General features: G+C 43.1%; 1 protein-coding gene and 1 long non-coding RNA gene across 2 annotated transcripts in view; both read left to right on the top strand.

Annotated features, from left to right (window-relative positions):
• Nucleotides 1–22,216, top strand: part of LOC141996058 (uncharacterized) — a 48,733-nt gene extending 26,517 nt beyond the window's left edge. The window contains exon 3 of the long non-coding RNA XR_012641472.1: nucleotides 22,097–22,216. This is a non-coding gene — a long non-coding RNA (uncharacterized LOC141996058). The remainder of the gene's footprint in view (nucleotides 1–22,096) is intronic.
• Nucleotides 3,570–5,131, top strand: LOC141996057 (uncharacterized). Its single transcript, XM_074967760.1, has 2 exons — nucleotides 3,570–4,036; nucleotides 4,616–5,131. The coding sequence occupies exons 1-2, from the start codon at nucleotides 3,631–3,633 to the stop codon at nucleotides 4,810–4,812; spliced, it is 603 nt and encodes a 200-aa protein (XP_074823861.1). The 5' UTR covers nucleotides 3,570–3,630; the 3' UTR covers nucleotides 4,813–5,131.
• Nucleotides 22,217–25,756: the final 3,540 nt, after the last annotated feature.

Here is a 25,756-nt window from a genome sequence, read left to right as displayed (position 1 = left end):
CTCCTGCATGCCACTGAACAACTGTTCCACAGCGTGCAGGAGGTGCTGGGAGGTAGTGGGAGAAGTTTATCAGAGGGGCCCACAGACCCCCTGGGCCATTTATCTGTGCCAAAGTTCATAGGCCTCAAGTCTTATGCTAGCTGCTGAAGCTAATGTCTTAGAGGATACAGGCCTGTAGGTTCCTTGTATCACTGCTGAATATAATAAAGGCAGAATATAATGAAGGCAAGGTAGTGAATGTAATAAAGGCAAGCTAGCCCTATGGGCTACAGCTAGAATGATGGACCATATTTAACTAAGGCAATCTGAGCAGCCTTAACAGTCTCCTTTGTGTCCAAGTATTCTAGAACATTTTGTATGCAAAACCACACTACTGCTCTGAGATCCGAGTAGGAGATCATGGGCAGTATCCAAAGCCCACTGAAGTCTTTCCATTGGTTTTAGTGGGCTTTTTTCAGACCCCAAATGTGCTGCATTACCAGATGAAAGATATGGGGCTATCACACTCTCTTTCAGACTTTCCTTGAACTTGTATTAATTTCAAGGTTATTTTAACTTTTTTATGGAAGCACTTTTTTCAGCTAAAGTTTATTCTTGGAGAATTTTGCGGTATGAATATAGCAGAAACCTTTGCCGGATTTTGGCTTAAGCTAAGTTTTCCAAAATAATTCTTGCCCCATTACAATGCCTTTTCGCAGTCACAGCAGGAGGAAACAGTAACATTGTTAATTTTGAGACGTATAAGCAAGCACCCTAGCAAGCTTTCAATTATATGGTGATGGAAGTAAGCCTGGAGGGGCAATTCGTGAAAAACAAACAAACAAACAAACAAACAGATTTTCATGTAATTTTTATGTGTACATTCTTTTTAAAATCTGAGTCATGATGCTAAGGATAATTTTTTATTTAGTAAAGTAATGGTGGTTGGTCAGTTTTTTTTTGGACCCCTTACTTTCGGTTAATTTCTATGATCTGTGTCTTGAGAGAATATTTCCGAACAATATGTATAAAGGATGATAGGGAAAAAAGTTTGGAGGGTGATTGTGACACATGGTGTTCATTTTAGGAGGGAAAAAAAGTATTTGTAAATTTGAACGTGAGCAAAATGAACATATAAACAGCGTCTTCATTTTTTCCTATCCAAATCACATACGGAGTAGAAGGACTAGCAGCAATCTTGCTTTGTGAATGGGGAATCTTTTTGTCAACTGTCTGAGGTTTAGATTGCATGGAAAGCATTTTGGAGAGTCAACCTCTCTAAACTGTTACATATTTTATTCCTCTTATTTGTCTTTCTCCCAGCTGGTTGGCCACTGCTCGTCACAATTTACATGTCCATTCTTTTAATAGCACACACAGAAAGCATTCATTACCTAGAAACTGCTGTAGGTCTTAGGTGCTACTTTTTAAAGATGGGGGTGGAAAGTAGAATAAACCTATGTGAGAATGGTTTAACCCATTTACAGAATGTCCTTACCAAGCTGCCTGAATCCACTGGGTGTTGTTGATGAACTCCCACATCATTCTGCAGTCTGACAGTTTGGTCTGGATCTCTTTTGTTGACCACCCAACTAGCTGAACTAGTTTAAGCAACCCTCTTCCCCTCATGGAAACAGCAGAGTAGAATCTCTGTCTGTTACTCAGTAGGGCATAGTGGAGGACTGATTTCCATGCTCACGGGGACTGTGATCTGCCAGTCGAGTGTGATCTGCAGTTAGGGAATATAACCATGGTTCCAATAGGCTAGTACACCCACTGTCGTCTGCAGACCATGGTAAGCACAAGTACAAACTCCTCATTTTCAAAGAAGAAATGTGTCTGGCATTGGCAATGCATCACTCTCCATCCTCTCCCAGAGCCATCATGTCTTGTGCTGGTGAAACAACTCTATCAGCTGGCCCAGTTCCTCTTCCATCTACACTCCTATGTGCTTCCTGTTCATTATGGATAGTGTTTTGCCTTTCAAATATAGCAAAAGCAAAGACATTCCAGTGGAAGTGTTCTAGTCAATCATAAAAAAAATCACTTATATCTAGTCTAATGACCAAACTGCCCCTTGTTTATCCAATTATACTTCACTCCACGTGTGAGCACTTCTCCCTCATCCCATAATCTGAACTAATTCAATGAACCGTGCTTTTTAAAGAATACAATTTAATACTCTCCATTCTTTTAGTTTCACCTATCACTTTTTTTCTGATCCTACACAGCATTTCTAAAGCTAGCACACTTTAAAAGATATACAGTAGAATCTCAGAGTTACGAACACCTCAGGAATGGAGGTTGTTTATAACTCTGAAATGTTCATAGCTCTGAACAAAATATTATGTTTGTTCTTTCAAAAGTTTACAACTGAACATTGATTTAATACAGCTTTGAAACTTTACTATGCAGAAGAAAAATGCTGCTTTCCCTTTTTTTAGTAGCTTATGTTTAACAAAGTGCTGTACTGTATTTGCTTTTGTCATCTCTGCTGCTGCCCGATTGTGTACTTATGGTTCTAAATGAGGTGTGTGGATGATTTGGGGACAATGTATACCTTCAGATCAGCGGCACTGCTATGGGTACCCACATGGCCCCACAGTATGCCAACATTTTTATGGCTGATTTAGAACAACGCTTCCTCAGCTCTCGTCCCCTAACGCCCCTACTCTACTTGCGCTATATTGATGACATCTTCATCATCTGGACCCATGGAAAAGAAGCCCTTGAGGAATTCCACCATGATTTTAACAATTTCCATCCCACCATCAACCTCAGCCTGGTCCAGTCCACACAAGAGATCCACTTCCTGGACACTATGGTGCTAATAAGCGATGGTCACATAAACACCATCCTATACCGGAAACCTACTGACCGCTATACTTACCTACATCCCTCCAGCTTTCATCCAGACCACACCACACGATCCATCGTCTACAGCCAAGCTCTACAATACAACCACATTTGCTCCAACCCCTCAGACAGAGACAAACACCTACAAGATCTCTATCAAGCATTCTTACTACTACAATACCCACCTGCGGAAGTGAAGAAACAGATTGACAGAGCCAGAAGAGTTCCCAGAAGTCACCTACTACAGGACAGGCCTAACAAAGCCCTGGTCTACACTAGGACTTTAGGTCGAATTTAGCAGCATTAAATCGATGTAAACCTGCACCCGTCCACACGATGAAGCCCTTTATTTCGACTTAAAGGGCTCTTAAAATCGATTTCCTTACTCCACCCCTGACAAGCGGATTAGCGCTTAAATCGGCCTTGCCGGGTCGAATTTGGGGTACTGTGGACACAATTCGACGGTATTGGCCTCCGGGAGCTATCCCAGAGTGCTCCATTTTGACCGCTCTGGACAGCACTCTCAACTCAGATGCACTGGCCAGGTAGACAGGAAAAGAACCGCGAACTTTTGAATCTCATTTCCTGTTTGGCCAGCGTGGCAAGCTGCAGGTGACCATGCAGAGCTCATCAGCAGAGGTGACCATGATGGAGTCTCAGAATCGCAAAAGAGCTCCAGCATGGACCGAACGGGAGGTACGGGATCTGATCGCTGTATGGGGAGAGGAATCCGTGCTATCAGAACTCCGTTCCAGTTTTCGAAATGCCAAAACCTTTGTCAAGATCTCCCAGGGCATGAAGGACAGAGGCCATAACAGGGACCCGAAGCAGTGCCGCGTGAAACTGAAGGAGCTGAGGCAAGCCTACCAGAAAACCAGAGAGGCGAACGGCCGCTCCGGGTCAGAGCCCCAAACATGCCGCTTCTATGATGAGCTGCATGCCATTTTAGGGGGTTCAGCCACCACTACCCCAGCCGTGTTGTTTGACTCCTTCAATGGAGATGGAGGCAATACGGAAGCAGGTTTTGGGGACGAAGAAGATGATGATGATGATGAGGTTGTAGATAGCTCACAGCAAGCAAGCGGAGAAACCGGTTTTCCCGACAGCCAGGAACTGTTTCTCACCCTGGACCTGGAGCCAGTACCCCCTGAACCCACCCAAGGCTGCCTCCTGGACCCAGCAGGCGGAGAAGGGACCTCCGGTGAGTGTACCTTTTAAAATACTATAGATGGTTTAAAAGCAAGCATGTGAAAGGATTACTTTGCCCTGGCATTCGCGGCTCTCCTGGATATACTCCCAAAGCCTTTGCAAAAGGTTTCTGGGGAGGGCAGACTTATTGCATCCTTCATGGTAGGACACTTTACCACTCCAGGCCAGTAACACGTACTCGGGAATCATTGTACAACAAAGCATTGCAGTGTATGTTTGCTGGCGTTCAAGCAACATCCGTTCGTGTGTTATCCTCAGGAGAGTGAGATATAATCCATGGTCACCTGGTTGAAATAGGGTGCTTTTCTTCAGGGGACACTCAGAGGAGCCCATTCCTGCTGGGCTGTTTGCCTGCGGCTGAACAGAAATGTTCCCCGCTGTTAGCCACAGGGAGGGGGGAGGGTTGAGGGGGTAGCCACGCGGTGGGGGGAGGCAAAATGCGACCTTGTAACGAAAGCACATGTGCTATGTATGTAATGTTAACAGCAAGGTTTACCCTGAAAGAGTGTAGCCAGTGTTTTATAAAATGTGTCTTTTTAAATACCGCTGTCCCTTTTCTTTTCTCCACCAGCTGCATGTGTTTCAATGATCACAGGATCTTCTCCTTCCCAGAGGCTAGTGAAGATTAGAAAGAAAAAAAAACACACTCGAGATGAAATGTTCTCCGAGCTCATGCTGTCCTCCCACACTGACAGAGCACAGACGAATGCATGGAGGCAAATAATGTCAGACTGCAGGAAAGCACAAAATGACCAGGAGGAGAGGTAGCGGGCTGAAGACAGTAAGTGGCGGGCTGAAGAGAGTAAGTGGCGGGCTGAAGAGAGGGCTGAAGCTCGAATGTGGCGACAGCGTGATGAGAGGAGGCAGGATTCAATGCTGAGGCTGCTGGAGGACCAAACCAGTATGCTCCAGTGTATGGTTGAGCTGCAGCAAAGGCAGCTGGAGCACAGACTGCCACTACAGCCCCTGTGTAACCAACCGCCCTCCTCCCCAAGTTCCATAGCCTCCACACCCAGACGCCCAAGAACGCGGTGGGGTGGCCACCGGCCAACCAGCCACTCCACCACAGAGGATTGCCCCAAAAAAAGAAGGCTGTCATTCAATAAATTTTAAAGTTGTAAACTTTTAAAGTGCTGTGTGGCATTTTCCTTCCCTCCTCCACCACCCCTCCTGGGCTACCTTGGTAGTCATCCCCCTATTTGTGTGATGAATGAATAAAGAATGCATGAATGTGAAGCAACAATGACTTTATTGCCTCTGCAAGAGGTGATCAAAGGGAGGAGGGGAGGGTGGTTAGCTTACAAGGAAGTAGAGTGAACCAAGGGGCGGGGGGTTTCATCAAGGAGAAACAAACAGAACTTTCACACAGTAGCCTGGCCAGTCATGAAACTGGTTTTCAAAGCCTCTCTGATGCGTACCGCACCCTCCTGTGCTCTTCTAACCGCCCTGGTGTCTGGCTGCGCGTAACCAGCAGCCAGGCGATTTGCCTCAACCTCCCACCCCGCCATAAACGTCTCCCCCTTACTCTCACAGATATTGTGGAGCACACAGCAAGCAGTAATAACAGTGGGAATATTGGTTTCGCTGAGGTCTAAGCGAGTCAGTAAACTGCGCCAGCGCGCCTTTAAACGTCCAAATGCACATTCTACCACCATTCTGCACTTGCTCAGCCTGTAGTTGAACAGCTCCTGACTGCTGTCCAGGCTGCCTGTGTACGGCTTCATGAGCCATGGCATTAAGGGGTAGGCTGGGTCCCCAAGGATACATATAGGCATTTCAACATCACCAACAGTTATTTTCTGGTCTGGGAATAAAGTCCCTTCTTGAAGCTTTTGAAACAGACCAGAGTTCCTGAAGATGCGAGTGTCATGTACCTTTCCCGGCCATCCCACGTTGATGTCGGTGAAACGTCCTTTGTGATCCACCAGAGCTTGCAGCACTATTGAAAAGTACCCCTTGCGGTTTATGTACTCGCCGGCTTGGTGCTCTGGTGCCAAGATAGGGATATGGGTTCCGTCTATGGCCCCACCACAGTTAGGGAATCCCATTGCAGCAAAGCCATCCACTATGACCTGCACATTTCCCAAGGTCACTACCCTTGATATCAGCAGATCTTTGATTGCGTGGGCTACTTGCATCACAGCAGCCCCCACAGTAGATTTGCCCACTCCAAATTGATTCCCGACTGACCGGTAGCTGTCTGGCGTTGCAAGCTTCCACAGGGCTATTGCCACTCGCTTCTCAACTGTGAGGGCTGCTCTCATCTTGATATTCATGCGCTTCAGGGCAGGGGAAAGCAAGTCACAAAGTTCCATGAAAGTGCCCTTACGCATGCGAAAGTTTCGCAGCCACTGGGAATCGTCCCAGACCTGCAACACTATGCGGTCCCACCAGTCTGTACTTGTTTCCCGAGCCCAGAATCGGCATTCCACAGCATGAACCTGCCCCATTAGCACCATTATGCATGCATTGGCAGGGCCCATGCTTTCAGAGAAATCTGTGTCCATGTCCTGATCACTCACGTGACCGCGCTGACGTCGCCTCCTCGCCCGGTAGCGCTTTGCCAGGTTCTGGTGCTGCATATACTGCTGGATAATGCGTGTGGTGTTTAATGTGCTCCTAATTGCCAAAGTGAGCTGAGCGGACTCCATGCTTGCCTTGGTATGGCGTCCGCACAGAAAAAAGGCGCGGAATGATTGTCTGCCGTTGCTCTGACGGAGGGAGGGGCGACTGATGACACGGCTTACAGGGTTGGCTTCAGGAGGCTAAAATCCACAAAGGGGGTGGCTTTACATCAAGGAGTAGTTCAGGCAGGACTTCACGGAGGGTTCCAATAAGAAATGGTGCACCTAAGTTATTGTTCTTATTGGAACAAGGAGGTTAGCCTGGCCTCTGATTGATACATGGCTAGATCTACCTTGCTGCACCTTCTCTGTGAGTGACTGCAGTGTGACCTAGAGGAATGATTCCCCTAGACAGGGGAGGAGGCAAATGAGTACAAAACAAATCTGGTCTATTTCTTGTTTTGATCCACTCCATCTATCTTTTACATCTTTGGCTGGCAGCAGACGGTGCAGAAGGACATATTGCCTGCCTGCTCACCATAAGACGGTTCAATAGGACTGACTGCCGGACTAAAGAGAATGACCTGGTCAAGTCACTAAAAATTTAGTCCCTGCGCCCATGTCTGCCCAGGCGCTCCTGATCGACCTCACACAGGCGACCAGGAGTACCTCGGACATGACGAGGACGGCTATCAGTCGTATTGTACCGTCTGCTGCCAGAAGGCAATGGGTTGCTGCTACTGTGTAGCAATGCCGTGCCGCGTCTGCCAGCACCCAGGAGACATACGGTGACGGTTACCTGAGCGGGCTCCATGCTTGCGGTGGTATGGCGTCCGCACAGGTAACTCAGGAAAAAAGGCGCGAAACAATTGTCTGCCCTTGCTTTCACGGAGGGAGGGAGGGAGGGAAGGGGGGGACTGACGATATGTACCCAGAACCACCCGCGACAATGTTTCAGCCCCATCAGGCATTGGGATCTCAACCCAGAATTCCAATGGGCAGCGGAGACTGCGGGAACTGTGGGATAGCTACCCACAGTGCAACGCTCCAGAAGTCGACTCTAGCCTCGGTACTGTGGAAGCACTCCGCCGAGTTAATGCACTTAATGCACTTCTGTGGGGACACACACACTCGAATATATAAAACCGGTTTCTAAAAAACCGACTTCTATAAATTCGACCTTATTCCGTAGTGTAGACATACCCAAAGAAAATAACAGAACGCCACTAGCCGTCACCTTCAGCCCCCAACTAAAACCCCTCCAACGCATTATTAAGGATCTACAACCTATCCTGAAGGATGACCCAACTCTCTCACAAATCTTGGGAGACAGGCCAGTCCTTGCCTTCAGACAGCCCCCCAACCTGAAGCGAATACTCACCAACAACCACATACCACACAACAGAACCACTAACCCAGGAACCTATCCTTGCAACAAAGCCCGTTGCCAACTGTGCCCACATATCTATTCAGGGGACACCATCACAGGGCCTAATAACATCAGCCACACTATCAGAGGCTCGTTCACCTGCACATCCACCAATGTGATATATGCCATCATGTGCCAGCAATGCCCCTCTGCCATGTACATTGGTCAAACTGGACAGTCTCTACGTAAAAGAATAAATGGACACAAATCAGATGTCAAGAATTATAACATTCATAAGCCAGTCGGAGAACACTTCAATCTCTCTGGTTACGCAATCAGAGACATGAAGGTCGCTATCTTACAACAAAAAAACTTCAAATCCAGAGTCCAGCGAGAAACTGCTGAATTGGAATTCATTTGCAAATTGGATACTATTAATTTAGGCTTAAATAGAGACTGGGAGTGGCTAAGTCATTATGCAAGGTAGCCTATTTCCCCTTGTTTTTTCCTACCCCCCCCCCCGGCCTTCTGGTTAAACTTGGATTTATTCTGGAAGTGGCCCACCTTGATTGTCATGCACATTGTGGGGAGAGTGGTCAGTTTGGATGAGCTATTGCCAGCAGGAGAGTGAGTTTGTGTGTGTGGGGGCGGGGGTGAGAAAACCTGGATTTGTGCTGGAAATGGCCCACCTTGATTTTCATGCACGTTGTAAGGAGAGTGGTCACTTTGGATAGGCTATTACCAGCAGGAGAGTGAGTTTGTATGTGTGTGTTTGTGGGGGGGAGGTGAGGGGGTGAGAGAACCTGGATTTCTGCAGGAAATGGCCCACCTTGATTATCATACACATTGTGAAGAGAGTGGTCACTTTGGATGGGCTATTACCAGCAAGAGAGTGAGTTTGTCTGTGGGGGGGCGGAGGGTGAGAAAACCTGGATTTGTGCTGGAAATGGCCCATCTTGATGATCCCTTTAGATAAGCTATTACCAGCAGGAGAGTGGGGTGGGAGGAGGTATTGTTTCATGGTGTCTGTGTATATAATAATGTCTTCTGCAATTTCCACAGTATGCATCCGATGAAGTGAGCTGTAGCTCACGAAAGCTCATGCTCAAATAAATTGGTTAGTCTCTAAGGTGCCACAAGTACTCCTTTTCTTTTTGGTCAGTTCATAACTCTGAAGTTCTACTGTAAAACACTTTGGTTAGAGTGTACAATTCACTTTCACTTCTAAAGTTATAGCTATCATTTGTACCATCAGAAGTTAAACAGATCACAGACACACAAGTGCCCATTACTTGAATATTTTAATAAATATGAAAGTACCTATCATTTTCCGCCCCCTGCCCCGAAATACTACATTTTTGTGAAGTCAAGGAAGAAAAGTAACAAAATAGCGCTTTGAAGATTTGTTTTGATTTTATGAAAGGCTATGAGATATACATACATCTAAATCCATAATTATAATTGGACCCTCACAGATGAGGGTAAATGTTTTGCTTCCCAGTGTCCATCACAATATAAAACACATTCAAGCTCTATTTAATATACTTTGATTTTTAAGCAAAAGGGAATGGATACCTTTTTTATTTCATTCAAAAGCACTGTCATTATTTCATTCAAAAGCACTGTCAGATGGTGTTTGGGAGGAGGGGAGAAAAACCACACCAGTGAGGGGTTGTGTCACCACTTGCCTGGAAACCTGGGGTGCCTATCAATGCTCTGCTGCTGTAGGTCCCAGCCTGGGACGCTCACAACCAGCCTACAAGTGTGCAGGTCACACCCTGAGTGTCTGCATGCTACATAGCTCTCATTCAGCAGCTCTGACCCCAGTAGCCAGTCTATAACCCCACAGTCCCACTCTGGCTTCCACCAGCCTTACAGGGTGACCGCAACACACTCCCAGTCTCAAAATTTTCCCCAAACCATATAGTGTCCAGCCCTCTCCTGGAAAGTTCAGAGAAATAATAAGATTTGTTTGTTCCTCTAAAGACACAAAACCCACTAGCTTGCCATTTTATCTGAATTAACATTCACTTTATTTCAAACACAGTACTGGTGGTTTAGACTAATAATCAAAACAAAAGAAAATAGGATTTTAAGTAAGTTCAAGTATAAGGGATAAAATTAGTAAGGGCTATAAGCAAATAAAAGAGAAAATACCCATCTAAAAATCTAAAACTTAATCTAGCAAGGTAGAGGCTTTTTTCACCTATATTTAGATACCAGAGACTTCAAACCCATCTTTCTCAGCTTGCAAGAGTTCTGCCCTCTTGTGTCTGTCCTGTGATGGATGCCAAAGATGGGTCTCTGTCCTTGGTTATATCTTCCAAAGTTATGTTATTTCAAGAGGCAGGATGATCTTATGCTGTTCTTCCCTTCCCGCGGACTTCCCATCCCATGTACATAAATAGGGCTTCCATTGTTTCAATTCTACCATGCTTAATTTACATCCGAGACAGGTCAATAGCTGCCTTCTATCCAGTCTGGATGTGAACCTGTTTCTCCATGTTTGGGCACAGATTTTAAAACATAATATCATTAGGTATCCATATTTCCTCATAGTGTTAATACATACATGTCACAATGATATTAATCACCAGTTTGTCATTAGCTTTCAGAAAAAACCACACGCTATATACTCTTATAATACATAATAGTACATACAATCAATTTGCGTATCATCTGAGGTTCAGGCCCCAGTCTTTATAGACCAGTAAAGCTTTGAAATGGTTGGATTACCCCTCAAACATGCGTGCCAAGTTTGTATAATTTTTGGTGGTGCCCAGAACAGGTCCAAGCACAGCCACTGGGACAACTGCCCTTGGCCCCCTGCTTTGGGTGGGGGGGGGCAGGCTTCAGGGGGACATGGGTTCCAGGGCAGCCTGGAGCGTGGGGCCCCACAAAGCATGGTTAGCCCAAACTTTGGTGGAGCACAGGCACCATGGGCCCATATAACTCGCCGCCTATGCCCTCAAAAGTAAAGTTTATTCAAGCTGTGAGGAAAGTGACGGAGTCTGGTGGTGAAGGCAGCTCCATGCTTTTTCTTTTTCTTTCTTTCTTTTTTGATGAAATGCATATTGTCCTGTTTCCTGTTATCTCCTCTCCCTGATGTCTTGGTGGTCTTGTTTACTGCTTATATGCAAATATGGACCTTCACTGTCTTTGTCAGAGAATCAGGCTGGTCAGAGAATCAGATACACATTCCTTTGTCTAAAACAGACCTGTTTACCAACTCCCCCTAACACACTTTAGTCATAATTCCAGTATATATTTATAACTTTTTGTACACCTTCTGGCATACATCATATAAGAAGATAAATGATCAGAGTTGTTATTTTTCACGTGCTACTTTACAAAGGATATCTTGTACAAAGATTGTTACAGTAGCATGGGGTGGAGGGCGGGGGGGAAGAAATACAGTCTGGTTCTCTGTTACCTTGACCCAAAGATGATCCTTTACATCTGTGCAAAGTGAGGGCAAAATTATACCATTCTGATTTCCACCCACTCTGTAATGATGTACACTAGGGGGAGGGAAATGGAGAATCAGACCTGTTATTTTTAAGAGCTTCTAGTCAATATTTGAAGTGAGTTCACATATGTAAAGCAGAATTAAAGTATTAACAGAGGATCTGAAAACTTCGACAAAAAACAACACAGACCTGGTGACTGAGGATCAACAGACAAAGATGGCTCCAAGCAAAACACAATAAGATCATAAACATCACTCTTTCTCAAAGGAAGAAAGAATAACTTGCAGCTAGGGACTCTTTTAGTGAGACTGTTGCAGGCTAGCTGTAAAACTAAGTTAACCAGGTGAACAAGATCTCTCATCCAATAAGATTATATTCTATGCATTAGGGAAATAAATCCTGCCCCCCACCAGACACAAAGAGCCCCAACTGTGAGGAGATTTGGGGAGCACATATGGCATTTATATGCTGTGGAACTGCACTTTGTTATGGCTTCCTGCTCCTCAGTGGGCTGGATAGGTTTGGAAACACAGGGGAAGAGTCAGTGTCAGCGAATCTGTGACTATGACTGTGACTACGTTCTGCTTTTGGTTACACCAATGCAAATCCAGACCGACTCCATTGAGGTCAGTGGAGGTACTCCAGATTTGCAGCGATGTAACTAAGATGAAATTCTGGCCTTACACAACTTCATTGGCTATTGCTCTCCATGTAAACTTCCTAACAGTCAGGGTGGTTAAACACTGGAATAAATTGCCTAGGGAGGTTGTGAAATCTCCATCATAGGAAATTTTTAAGAGCAGGTTAGATAAACGCCTGTCAGGGATGGTCCAGATAATACTTAGTCCTGCCATGAGTGCAGGGGACTGGACTAGATGACCTCTCGAGGTCCCTTCCAGTCCTATGATTCTATGAATACATGAGCATGTTGGATGATTGCAAGGGTTGCTGCAGCCATGGATCACCTGGCACAGAGGATTCCTTCCTTCCCATTCCCTGCCTAACTCCTCAGTGCACAGCCCAGTTACTCATGCTGGGGTCAGGATTTGGCCCAAAGTGAAAGTTTTAATGGCAAACATTTCTGAAAATATTAACAACTTCTTTTATCCTGTTAGAAAAGGAGAGGCAGACAGACTTCTCACAAGCAATTGAATGACTCTAAAATCTGCCAGGCTATCCGAAAACTATTTTAAAAATCTCAGGTCAGATTGAACAGTTCATCCATGCATTCTAAAAAATTGCTTATAACCTAAATCTAAGCAGAAAAGTGATTGTGTGGGGGAAGCAACTGCAAAAGCCTCACCATGTAGGAACCAAGTATTTCATACACTGCCAAGGAAAAGGGGACCTATGTAGGCAAGGAAAAAGTGGTTTTGTTCCTCCAAAATAAATATATATGTATTTGAGGGGGAGTTGTCTTGCTCAGGAGACATTAACTTTTCAATAACTGTGCCCCCATGATAATGCTAAGTCATATTCCTATAAATATTGTTGTAAAGTGAACTTGTATTTTCCTTCCCCTCCTCCCCAAACAGCTGGTTATATTAGGTGCCAAGGTCATTCTAATAATATAGTGCACAAAATATGTAACTAATTCCTTGGCTCCCCCTTCACCATATCACCTACTGAAAGCTCATCAAGGGAACTTTTGCTTCAGGAATGAATCCATATCTATCCTTCCTTGTCCCCTTAGAAACAAAGCCAACTAATGAGTCAAAAAAGCCAACCCCCTTTCTGCCCCTGCCCCCTCCCCCCCCCCACACACACACCTAAGGAGGACCATATGTATGGACAGGTAAGGTGATTGCCATAACCTTACTGGATTAACTGGAATGCCCTTATTTTCTGAGTATGCTTAGCTGAAGTGGCTTTAGCCATTTCAAAATTCCTTTATGATGCAGTTGGCATTATAAAAATTAATTCTATCATTTCCTTCTGCAGAGTAATGATCAAAGCTTTTTTAAATTTATTTATTTCTAACAAAAGTTACCTCTCATAAAAGAGACAAACACAAATTCACTTATTCCTGTAAAGGGCAATTCTATCAGGAAAGATAGACTCCTTTCTCTCTCTTTGGTTAGTTTTACTCTTCCTTACACCTTAGGTACCCATGATCTGGATCTAGATTTAAATTCTCCTTGTTTTACACAGTTAAATCCAGTCCACTTTGATGCTATATAAAAACATTGATTCCCTTTTGCTGCCATCATACAATGACAGAGTGATCAGTCTTCTAAATTTCCTTCAGCTATTTCCTCAAGGCTGCTGACCTGGTTTACAGATGTCAAGCCACTAACCTAGGTGGGCAGTGGAGAGGAGGAGGAGGAGGAAGGATATAAATTATTTTGACTTCTTTCCCAGTGAGTTCTAGGGACAAACAGCACCAGTACTTGAGATCTAAGTGTCTCCCCACTTACATAGGGACAATGTCAGAAATCTAAGCAGGGATCAAGCCTGTGCACAAGAGGGGACTCCATATGCAGATCTCTCTTTCTCTTGCTTCTAGGTGGGGCTCATCTGTCTCCCTAACACTGCCACCTCCTTTTCCCTACATCCCATAGAGTCCTCTCTGATGGTCTGATAACCCATGCCGTGGAATGGGTGGAGGTAGGCGTTTGGGTGAGTGTGAGCGGCATCCATGACTCCTTGGATTTTATTGAGAAAAAATAATACAGCCTGGCCCTGTGCTGTCTTTTCCATCGAGCCCTTTTCTTGGTAGAATCTCCTTCTTCTGGGGTCACAGAGCTCTAGCAATGATATGGGGCTTCCACTCCCATTGTGGGTGTTCCCTATATGCCCCAGGACATGTGGGTTTGAAGGCAGATCCCACAGTCTAGCATAGGAGGAAAACCCCATCTCCAACAGTGGAATAATGTAGAGAAATTGCTGTGAGAGGGTTCTCATGAAGAACCCCTTTCCTCCACCTCGCTGCAGTGATCCAGCCTTTAGTCCCTCTGAATAGAATCATTAACTCTTAGATCAAGAGAAATAGGTCTATCATGTCAGGTCAAGGCCTAGGTGGATTATATTTAATGTTAAAGAGAGAAATTGAGTGAAGTATGTAACATCATCTTTATTAGCATGGTAAGCCTAGAGTCTTGTAGTTTTTACAGCACATCATACCTTTGACATACAATTGTTATAAGAAAAGGAGTACTTGTGGCACCTTAGAGACTAACCAATTTATTTGAGCATAAGCTTTCACGAGCTACAGCTCACTTCATCGGATGCATACTGTGGAAAATACAGAAGATGTTTTTATACACACAAACCATGAAAAAATGGGTGTTTATCACTACAAAAGGTTTTCTCTCCCCCCACCCCACTCTCCTGCTGGTAATAGCTTATGTAAAGTGATCACTCTCCTTACAATGTGTAGCCAAGGTGGGCCATTTCCAGCACAAATCCAGGATTTAACAAGAACGTCTTGGGGGGGGGAGGGGGTAGGAAAAAACATTGTAAGGAGAGTGATCACTTTAGATAAGCTATTACCAACAGGAGAGTGGGTTTTTGTGTGGTGCGGGGGGGGAGAAAACCTGGATTTGTGCTGGAAATGGCCCACCTTGATTATCATACACATTGTAAGGAGAGTAATCACTTTACATAAGCTATTACCAGCAGGAGAGTGGGGTGGGGGGAGAGAAAACCTTTTGTAGTGATAAACATCCATTTTTTCATGGTTTTTGTGTATAAAAACATCTTCTGTATTTTCCACAGTATGCATCCGATGAAGTGAGCTGTAGCTCACGAAAGCTTATGCTCAAATAAATTGGTTAGTCTCTAAGGTGCCACAAGTACTCCTTTTCTTTTTGCGAATACAGACTAACACGGCTGTTACTCTGAAATCTGACAATTGTAATAATAATTCCTAAACAAAACACCTTTGATTTCATGGGGGCTAACTGCAGAGTGAAGTACTGCTTAATGAGAACAGGGAGATCAGTTGGCCCATCCTCTATTTGCGGAGTTTTCATTTAAACTTCAGAGTATTTAAAGGGGAAAAAAGAAATAAATATTTTTTTAAAACCTCTTTGGAAGTAAATGAATGTCATACTTGGACTTTGATTTATTCTTTATCTACCAGTTGTGGAAGCTTTGGCTTTTAAAGTACCAGATTTATACTGGGAAGACTTCTTCCCATTGTGCAGTAGGCTCTCATCTTTAACTGAGATTATGCACCACTCATCATTGTTCATGTCAGAAACTCCATCAACATCTAATTCTGTAGCAACAGCTTGAGTGAAAAGGAGATATTAAAAAAATAAGAGCACAGAAAAGAAAACAATGTGTCTTAATTATGCCACAGTTTTCTTTAATGATCCTTGACACTAGCCCATTTCAAAAGTAGATTAGTACAATATTAGTGTATATTAAGTAATATAGACTTACAAAATGCAGACGGTTGCATTGTATAACATGGGTGGCTTATGCTGGCCCTCTGAACATAGTTGTGCACAGCAGCACTCATACAGCTTATATCATGAACATGTGGGTTTACATTCCTTACATTTAATAGTCCATCTAATATAAACTTTTGGATATTCTCATTATCCATATAAATGTCTAATTTTTTGAATCCTACAAAACTGGGTTTTATCACTATTTGCTTGCTTAGCCAGTGGATAAATTTGGGGATAGAGGGGTATTTGCCATACTCACCCATTTGTCCACATCTTTCCTGAAGTGTGGTGCCCAGAACTGGACAAAATACTCCAGCGGAGGCATCACTAGCGCCATGTAGAGCAGGACAATTACCTGCTGTATCTTACATGTGACACTCCTGCTAATACACCCCAGAATGATATTAGCCTTTTTTGAAACTGCATCACATTGTTGACTCTTATTCTATTTGTGATCCACTATAATCCCCAGACCTTTTTCAGCAGTACCACGACTTAACCAGTTATTTCCCATTGTGTAGTTAAATATTTGATTTTTTCCCCTTTCCTAAGTCATGTCCTTTGTACTTATCTTTAATGAATTTCATCTTGTTGATTTCAGACCAATTCTCCAATTTGTCACGGTTGTTGAGAATTCTAATCCTGTCCTCCAAAATGCCTTTAACCCCTTCCATTTTAAGGTCATCTGCAAATTTTATAAGCATACTCTCTACTCCAGTATCCAAGTCATTAATGAAAATATTGACTAGTACCAGACCAAGGACAGACCCCTGCAGGGCCGTATTAATTTGTCCTCCCTGTTTGACAGCAAACCATTGATAACTATTGTTTGGGTAGGGTCTTTCAACAGCTGTGGTCTAGATGAAATTACTATAACACCTGCACATTTCCCTAGCTTGCTCATGAGACTGTCAAAAACTTTCCTGAAATCAAGATATATCATGTCTGCAGCTTCCCCTTTCCCATCTACTAGGCCCATACCCTGTCAAAGGAGAAAATGAAGTTGATTTGGCATGATTTGTTCTTGACAAATTCCATATAACACTGTTATCCTGTAGTTGCTTACAAATTGATTGTTTTATAATTTGTTATATAAATACTGACAGGTTGTACATGTCTTTAAGGGGAAGTCATGAAGCACCCTGCCTTAGGTGCATCCACCAGGCCAGAAAAACAGCTTGAGCTTTCCAAGTTTCAGAAATAGTTTAGAGACACTCCTGGATTGTGAGCTAATTAGGTGAAGCTGAGACTATTTAAGCTCAGCACTTTAGAAATGGAGTGTTACACTCAGAGGGGAAATAAATGAGGGAGTTATGTTGGTCAGGAACCGTAGGGAAACATAGGAGCTACCTTGTATGCTTTATTATTTACTGCTTTTAAAGCCATATGTGAAAGGAGATGCAGCTACAGATGTTTCCCAAACTAGTGTTGGGATCAAACCAGAATCCCCAAAATAAAACCCTATTTGCATAGTGTGTCATGTGTGTAAACATGAACCTCTCATCTTCCTGACCCTAGCCTTTCTACTGGCACCCTGCATGCTTGGATCTAAAGTACCTTACAGACAGTGAGGCCCAAATATAGTCCCATCCTCCACATATATAAAGGCAGCCTGCCTCTCCTCAACCAACCACAGAGCCAAGTACCACCTGCTTTCAGAAGCTCTTCTCTTCTTTCACAGAGGAACATTAATCAAATGTGTGACAGCCTCTCAAATCAAGAGGGAAATATATCAGTGCAGCAGGCAACAATTATCCAATCATTTTTGACAAATTTTCATCCAATTCACCCAGAGAGAGTTGCTGCAACCCCATGGAAAAATCTTGGTGAAATGGACCTGTGCCCCTGCTAGATAGCAAAAGCCAGTAATGCACACCTTAGCCCACTGCTGAGGGAGACAATCAACACCTTCCTTAGGGAAGACATTATTTCCACTGCTTTGAAATGTGAAATAGTCTGGATTACTATTAAAAAAGAATCACTCACATGAACTAACCCCCTAACACCTGGTTTTTACTTTCCCATTCCTCAGTAAGACCTGAATAGTTAACAAGCAGGGGCCAGGAACATCTGCTCACCACTAAATTTCTAGATCCTCCCCAGCAGGACTTCAGCCTGAGTCATGGCACAGAAACAGCTGTAGCTACCCTGATAGAGAACGTCCTTATCACCATGAATGTGGTTGCTGACACTACTCAGTCTCAAGCTGCCATCCACCATAAAGTAATGCTGACCCACTTGTAAAACCCGGCAGTGGTAGATAGGGTTACTTCAGCCTGGCTATGCTTGTCACTCCCTGGCAGATCCTGAAATGTTTTGATGGACAGTTACTCTTCCATGCAGGCCCTAATTTGTGTAGTCCCACCAGGCCATATCTTCTCACCTTTCCTATTCAACATTGATTTGAAGCTGCTAATGGAGACTGTGAGATGCCATGACCTACACTGTCAGGAATACACTGACAAAGAGTTCTGTGTATCATTAGTAACATCTGCATGAAGTATTTCACAGCTATCTCAGTATACTGAGCAAACTGGAAGCTGAATAGAGACAGCTGGTCCATTATTGATCCGGGAAAGACTGATGTGATGGCAATTAGAAGGGGGGAGCATTTTAAAAAGTTGTATTTAAAAACAGTATGCCCTTACTCTGTTTAAGACATATATCCACAAGTGATCTTCTGTTCTACAAGGCACATTGATGCTGGACACCAGAACTTGTTAAAAACCCTTTCTTCATCTCTGACTGACAAGGAAGCTTCATGATTTTCCCTCAGGGGCAGACCTAGCCATAGAAATCCATGTATATCCCACCTCAGTGCTGGTGGTCTACTGTAACTCACTCTACCCGAGGATGAAGGTGCAGGGTAGGTGGAAGCTATAATTAGTCCATCACTTGGTTCCTCCCTCCAAAGCAGAACATGTCTAACAGAGCCTATAGAACAGGTTCTTCACGACATCCACTGACTTCCTCTTCATTACTGGATTCATTTTCAAGGTACTGCCCCTGATGTTTAAGGTTATTAGTGGACTGCACTTGTGCAATCTGAACATTCCCTCTCCCCGGCACCATTTTGCAATGGCTATGATTTTATCTATTGGAGTTACCCATTTTGACTCCACAGTTAGGCTGCATATTAAAGTGGTCTTAAAAATGAGGCACAAGTTCCTGTTTCCTCATGATCTGGCCACCTCCTTCTCATGAAACTTCACCCAGGGACAAATTTTAGAAACTATAAATGTAGCTTTTGTTTAGCTTCTCTAATAGGAAGCTTTTGCGTTTGGACTCTGATTACTTTTTCCCTGAGTAATTCTGCTTTTCATTGTTGATTGATATTTCTTTACAACATTGTCTCGCTGTACAAAATAGAGTAGAGAGCAGGATCCTGAGGAGATCAGGAACAATGGGTACTCCGTTTTGTTTTCAAAGTTGTATTTATGTTAATTTTAAGCTACTGGACACGGAGCACACAAACCTGATTGGCTGATGGGTGCACATAAAAACTTTTCTTGCAGAAGCTACACTGTTCTGTTCTTAAGCCTGCCACCTGAGGGATGCCAGCCTTCCATTACCCCCTCTAAATACCCTTTTGAACAGAGAACTTTATATTCCCTCCCGCCACAACCAAATACTGCACAAAACATCCACAACTGCTATTGCTGGTTTGAGTATATGGAAGACTGTGTTAGAAATACAAGCTCTCATTTTTCCAGGGGTTTACTAGTTCTGTTTGCAGGCCTCTGGGCTCTCTAGAGAAATATACAATCTGAGTCAAAGTTGTGCTTCAGAATGCAGCCCACTTTCTTTCTCCCCATTTTGGGGTTCTAAATTCTAAGAATCAGAGTAATATTATGTGCAACCTTCCAGAAATATACCAACATAAAATATTTTAACTCTTGGGTGTATGCACCTTGAAAGATAATGTTGGGGGGAAATAATTTGGTATAGAGGTCTTCACAGAAGCATGAAAGGAACGCAGGCTTACAGCCACAGTGCATAGTGGTATGTGGTAGTAGTGCTAATGCTAAGATGGTGTTTGTGGGGGGAAAAGCGGAGGCAAGTACTGTTAAGCAGCTTATCTTTCCATTTCCTCGCTTCTGGGTTTGCATAAAGCATTCTGTGCATGTAGCAACCCTAACTGCTTCACATGAAATATTTGTGTATTAATGTTAATAAAAACTATGAATCCTACAGCATGCCAGGTTAGGAGAGGAAGTTGCTGAGGAGTGAGCACAGGATTAGCCCATTAACAGCCTTAAAGTTCACAATGGCTATCAATATCTAGGATTAAACCATGAAGAGATAGTGGCTGGCCTTCATAGTTAACAGTCCCTTCAAATAGGGAGCTCTGTGACACCAGAGACCAGAATGAATCCAGGCAGCCCAAGTTAATTTTAGCTAACTGTCACAGATCTGGTCAAGCTCCCTAAGCTGTACACTCACCAGATTTCTGTGAGGGGATCCAACTGCTGAATCCTGCATGCTCTTAGCATTCCGGGGCCCGGCAGAGTTTAAGTACTGTCCCTAAGAACAAGCAAGAACTCCATGTGAAGCCCTTGTGTCCGACACCACTCTGGGCACTGGGAACCCTCAGCTTGAGACCGTAGTTCTGCTTCATGAGCAGCTCTGGCATATACCCCTGAACCCCACCAAAGGTGTGAGCCTTCTGGTTCATAGTTCACCTCTTCAGAGGCATGTGACAATGAAAGCAAACAGATGTGGACTTTGTACAGGATTCTAAAAACCATTTACTTTTGCAAGATAAAGCAGAAGAAAGTACACATCATTTAGAAAACAAACACCCTGAACCTAATACCCCCTACTCCAGCTCACCCTTCCATTTGGGTGTCCTTGGGATGAGGGGTGGGAGGGTATTCATCTGTGTTCCAGTAGGTAGAGGTCACTTCTACCTTATCAGGCTCCCGGAGCAGCTCCCCTCAGCTTGAACTGATGAAAATGGGCAAAGAGCTAGAGTAAAACAATTATTTTCCAGCCTCCTCAGTGACCTCTTGATCAGCAACAGCAGGTGACCACAGACTCCTACCAGTTGATTTAATTATCAGGCAATCTCTCCTCTGATGAACCAGTTCTCCTGGACAGGAGTGAGCTTTTAGTCTAAATTGCTTCTGAGGGCCATCTGAGTTTAGTGACCTTTTATTAACAACCCTGTTCTGCTCCACTTTGGAATTCCAGTCCAACAGGGAGGTAAAAGGACAACAGAGAACCACATCGACAATGGAGTCAGCTGTCTGACACAAATACACATAAAGAGCCCCCAGTATCAAACAATTCATAAGCTCTAAATAGATAGATTTCCCAAATCAACATGGTAACAGTGCTGTGTCTTTAGGAGTGAGAGACACATACAACAGTACATTCCATTCCATGTGTATGTTTATATATAATAAATGAGAGAACAGTATTTCCTCTTTAATAGATTGCTGGAACACTTCATTAGCTACATGCATCATAAAAGTCTGTTGCAGTCCTAACATTCTATATTGAGAAGGTACAGACAGTTTAAAACTAATTACAAGGAATAATTTAGACTAAATACAAAACTAGACAAATTATGAGTATACAAAAAGATCTTATCTTTTTCTGCCAAGACTGACTGAATTGCCATCTTCTTCCCAGAAGCCTGATTCATTCAAAAATAATTTAGAGTAGTTAAGAAAAAATAAAAATAAATCCAACTCATCTATTTCCATTGACAGGTGGTTAAAGGGACTCTCAGACTTTTCAAGCCCTCAAAGGTAGATACCTAGAAAACAGACCACCATTTTGCAGGAAACATGACTTGATTTCTTACATAGACATTAAAAAACAATATTCAAGTAGTGTGGGCTTGTTTTCTATTTTTACAAAAAAACATATAGAGCAAAATCTTGCATTCTTCTCTCAATTTTCACTCAGATAAGTTAGAGCAGCATGGCTTGGTATATGTGATGGTCTATACTATTATGTCCACCACTTTTACAAGACTATGATAAATTTGTACAAAGTATGCCTTGTGAGGTATTAGAAATATCATCAGCTGCTGAACATTATTGTTGGGGTAAAATATGTATATCAACATTGTATATGAAGTTATAAGTTTCTGCTGTGTATCATTGCTGTAATATGCTCCAAGTTTAAGAAAAGCAGGCCCAAATCAGTTTCTCAGGAGTTAAAGGGCTATCACCTGCTTAAGCAGCCATTCTCTAGCAGGGGAAAATGTGTAAACAAGAAATTTACATTCCTCCACAGGGACAGTTCAAACTTCACATCCACAACAGACTGCATGCCACCATGAGTCAGCAAGGATGTTTCTAGCCCAAGAAATTGAATTATAAAGAGGAGAGGAAAACACTTGACTGTACTCCTCCTCCCATCTCTCCGCTCATGACATCAATGAATACCTAAAGGACACTGAACTAAAGGGAAGGGGTCCCAGGCTGAAAGGAACCCCAGCCTGTGAAATTTACAGCAGCGTATGGTGAAGAAAACCTCTGCTTTGAATTCTGTTAGTTTAAGCTAGCCATTAGCATGCTGTTTATCTTTTATTTCTTTTGTAATACTGACTTTTATGCATCATCACTTGTAATCACTTACAATCGATCTTTCTGTAGTTAATAAACTTATCTTATTTTATTTTAACCAATGTGGGATAACAAGGCATTACCAATGCCTTGGGATAACAAGGCATTACCATTTTCCTTTGATGAAATGATGGACTTTCTATGAGCTTGTATTGTTCAGGAGGGTACTGAGCACTACAAGACACACATTTTGGGGGGAACATCTGGGACTAGAGAGCATGCTGGTGTTCCTCTGCAGTTTAGTGCATGAGTGCTTAGCTAATGGCCCTCAATACTGTGCAGCTAGGAGTGGTTTTACATGTTAGAGGCTGTGTGTGAGCTGGTCAGGAGTGGATGTTCTTACAGTAAAGTAGTATAAAAGGCACCCCAGATTGGAGAACTGAGGGGACACAGCTGTTCAACAGTTCAGATTGTACACTAGGTAATGTCACAGTATATTACCATTAATTATTATTACAATAGTGCCTAGGGACCTCAACTGAGATTGGGGACCATTGTACTAGGTGCTGTACATGCACACGGAAAAAGACAGCTCCTGCTCCAAGAAACTAACCACCTGATCAAGGCCTGATCCTGAAATAAGACCCCTGTACCTGTGCAGAGACCTACTGAAGTCAGGTTTCACATGAGTGAAGGGGGATGCCTGCATGAATTTCACGGAAGGCTCAATAGGCAAAACAGACAAAAGGTAGGAGAAAGGAAATCTCATTTTACAGGGCAATTGAGGCACTGAGAGATTCAGGACCTGATCCAAAACTGAAGTTATTAGGAGTCTTTCCATTTGATTTCAAATGCCTTTGGATCATACTGTGGGGCCAAATTCGAAAGAGCTCTTTCGAAATCCAGTCTAAATTGTGGGTGGGGAACTGTTTTGAAAATTCTGGCTTCAGTGAATTGTTCAAGATCAAACAAGAGGTAATTGCAAAACAAGGAATTGAATGGACTCCCAGGCAAAGCCAGGAATATTCTGACTCCCAAGCTAGTGCCTTAAACACAAGACCAACATTCCTCCAACCATGGTAGTTTTGAATGACCGAAACACTCTTCAGATGGCACTGAAGTGCATGTACCCAGTGCTTATGTACCCCACTAGGGAAACAAACATTTTGGGGGAGGGGTTCAGGGACAGGATTGGGTTAAGGAATCTCCAGCCATGCAGAAAGGCCTTCTGTAAGGGAGTAGTATTCCAGTTATGATCTCTTGACAAAGGTAGTTGCTGCAATTAGAAACGTTAATGGTCTGGACCTGCATTTCCGTCCCTACGGCGTTCTCCTGGTATTTCCTGCTTTGTTGAAGATGTCTCAGAACGTATTATGGATTGCAAGTGTTGAACTCAGATTCCTGCCCTTTGTAATTTGCACAGTCACCATCTATCCCCCTACTAATTGCATAAACTCTACAGTCATACACCTGAAGTAAACTTTGTTAGTTTTACTGTTCCCCATTTACAGAGCAAAGAGAAGTTTGCACTCAGGCTTCCAATGTAGTATGTGCCCATGTTGTACCCAGGGTACCAGGATGTTAGCAATTTTGCCTCAGTTTTTAAGAAAAAGTTGCCAACGCTCCCCCCACCACAAACAAACACAATGAAACAAAAGAAATGTTTAGATGGAGCAAGACTAATTCAATTTGAAAAGGTGTCAGTTTTAAGTTTCTACAGCATTATTAATATTCAAATGACCTTATTTTAGAGAGGAAAGTAAGACTGTGATACCATACATGTCTCTTAATTCTCATGGACATGACAAAAAAAATACATTTCCTGTCCACTCCAAGCTTGCTTATGATCTGTAAAGTGTGGCTGCTGTAATATATTTATCTAGTATTCCAGAAACTGCATGTACAACTGTTGAAGTCTCTTTCCCTCTTCTCCCTTCAAAACATGCTGTGGAGAAAAGCCAAGAAGAGACCAGTCAGAAAAGAAAATTGGTTTGTTGATTTGCCTAGCTAACTCAACTTGAGCATAATTAAGGGTTTCCTGATCTTACCACATCTAAAGTAACTGTCATATCTTGGAGATCTGTCAGCACAGAGAGAAGCAACTTTAATTTGCTGTGTCAATTCAACAAGTCACAAGATTTAGAACACCAGAAGCTCACGCAGAGTTGAAATCACTTTGTTTAGTCCTCCTCTTTACTTTTCACTTGTGAGGATGACAATGAAGACGTGTTAATAAATACTGAAATTCACTTAATAATAGTTAACTTTGCAGACATCAAAGAATTCATATTACCTGCAGCAAACAGTAAATACCACCCCCTACGCCCTTTAAATATACTTTCAGAGTAAGTGATCGATAGTGGACCTGCTCTGGTATAAATTGACATGTTTGGCCTGTCTTGGCTCTCTCCACTCTAAATGAAAGGTCGTCCCTTGCATTATCGATTTATCATCAGGTAGTTGGTCTTTTCCTATTACTAAAATAAATTGACTTGGTGTTAATAGTGCTGTCCCTGCAGACTTTAAGAGCTCTCACATCATCCATAAGTTTTATTTTTTTCCCATAAATTAGAAACACATTTTGCTTCTGCTCTTACAATTGTACCTGTCTCCAGCTATGAGCCTTGAACTGCCTGAGCCACATGAACTCTGTTTATTCAAGACTTATCTGTGTCTACAGTTATAAAACATCTGTGACATATTGAATTGTTAGCCTTGGTTGGATTACAGCATGTTTCTGTGCGTGCAGAAAGAGGATTTATAGATTACATGAGAATACACACAGGACAGCCAAACAAACAGCTGTGAACTGTTGAATCCAAGTGGGCTGTGCTACAGTGGATACTGATTTGTGTATTTGGAGACAGACTGGTTGGCTGCATTTACATTGCCTGTGTGAAGAACGGCAACGGCACAATCTTTCTTTGGACCATAGTGTAAGGTAGGGTGGCTCCTCCATGAAGTAATTAAAGTGAGCATACATATGGGCATATGTATATATCCACACATTTCTGTATAATTAAAAGCATTTAAATAATTTATACAGGGAGTGCTTTACAGAATCAGGTATATTCCAAGCCCCTGAAAGATTACACCTTAAGGCCCCCAGTCTGGCAAAAGCATGAATGGTCTCATTAATTTCCATGGGACTACTCCATTGAATAGTTATGCAGATCTGCGACTGTTAGTAGCAAATATCTCCAGTGGCTGGTGATGGGACACTAGATGGAGAGAGCTTGGAGTCACTACAGAGAATTCTCTCTCTAGTGTCTGGCAGTTGAGTCTTGCCAAAATGTTCAGGGTCCAACTGATCACCATATTTGGGGTTGGGGCAGGAATTTTCCACTGGGTCAGATTGGCAGAGACCCTAGTTTTTGGTGTTGGTTGT

This window comes from Natator depressus, chromosome 11 (assembly GCF_965152275.1).
Source record: "Natator depressus isolate rNatDep1 chromosome 11, rNatDep2.hap1, whole genome shotgun sequence".
NCBI classification, from domain to species: Eukaryota; Metazoa; Chordata; order Testudines; family Cheloniidae; genus Natator; species Natator depressus.
The sequence above is the reverse complement of the archived record's forward strand: the minus strand, read 5'-3'. Positions and strand labels throughout refer to the sequence as shown.

Excerpts from the sequence above, each read along its gene's own strand:
- LOC141996057 (XM_074967760.1), top strand. The coding sequence starts at position 3,631 with ATGAAGGACAGAGGCCATAACAGGGACCCGAAGCAGTGCCGCGTGAAA. Across the intron at positions 4,037-4,615 it reads AGGCGGAGAAGGGACCTCCG|CTGCATGTGTTTCAATGATC; the intron begins GTGAGTGTACCT and ends TTTCTCCACCAG.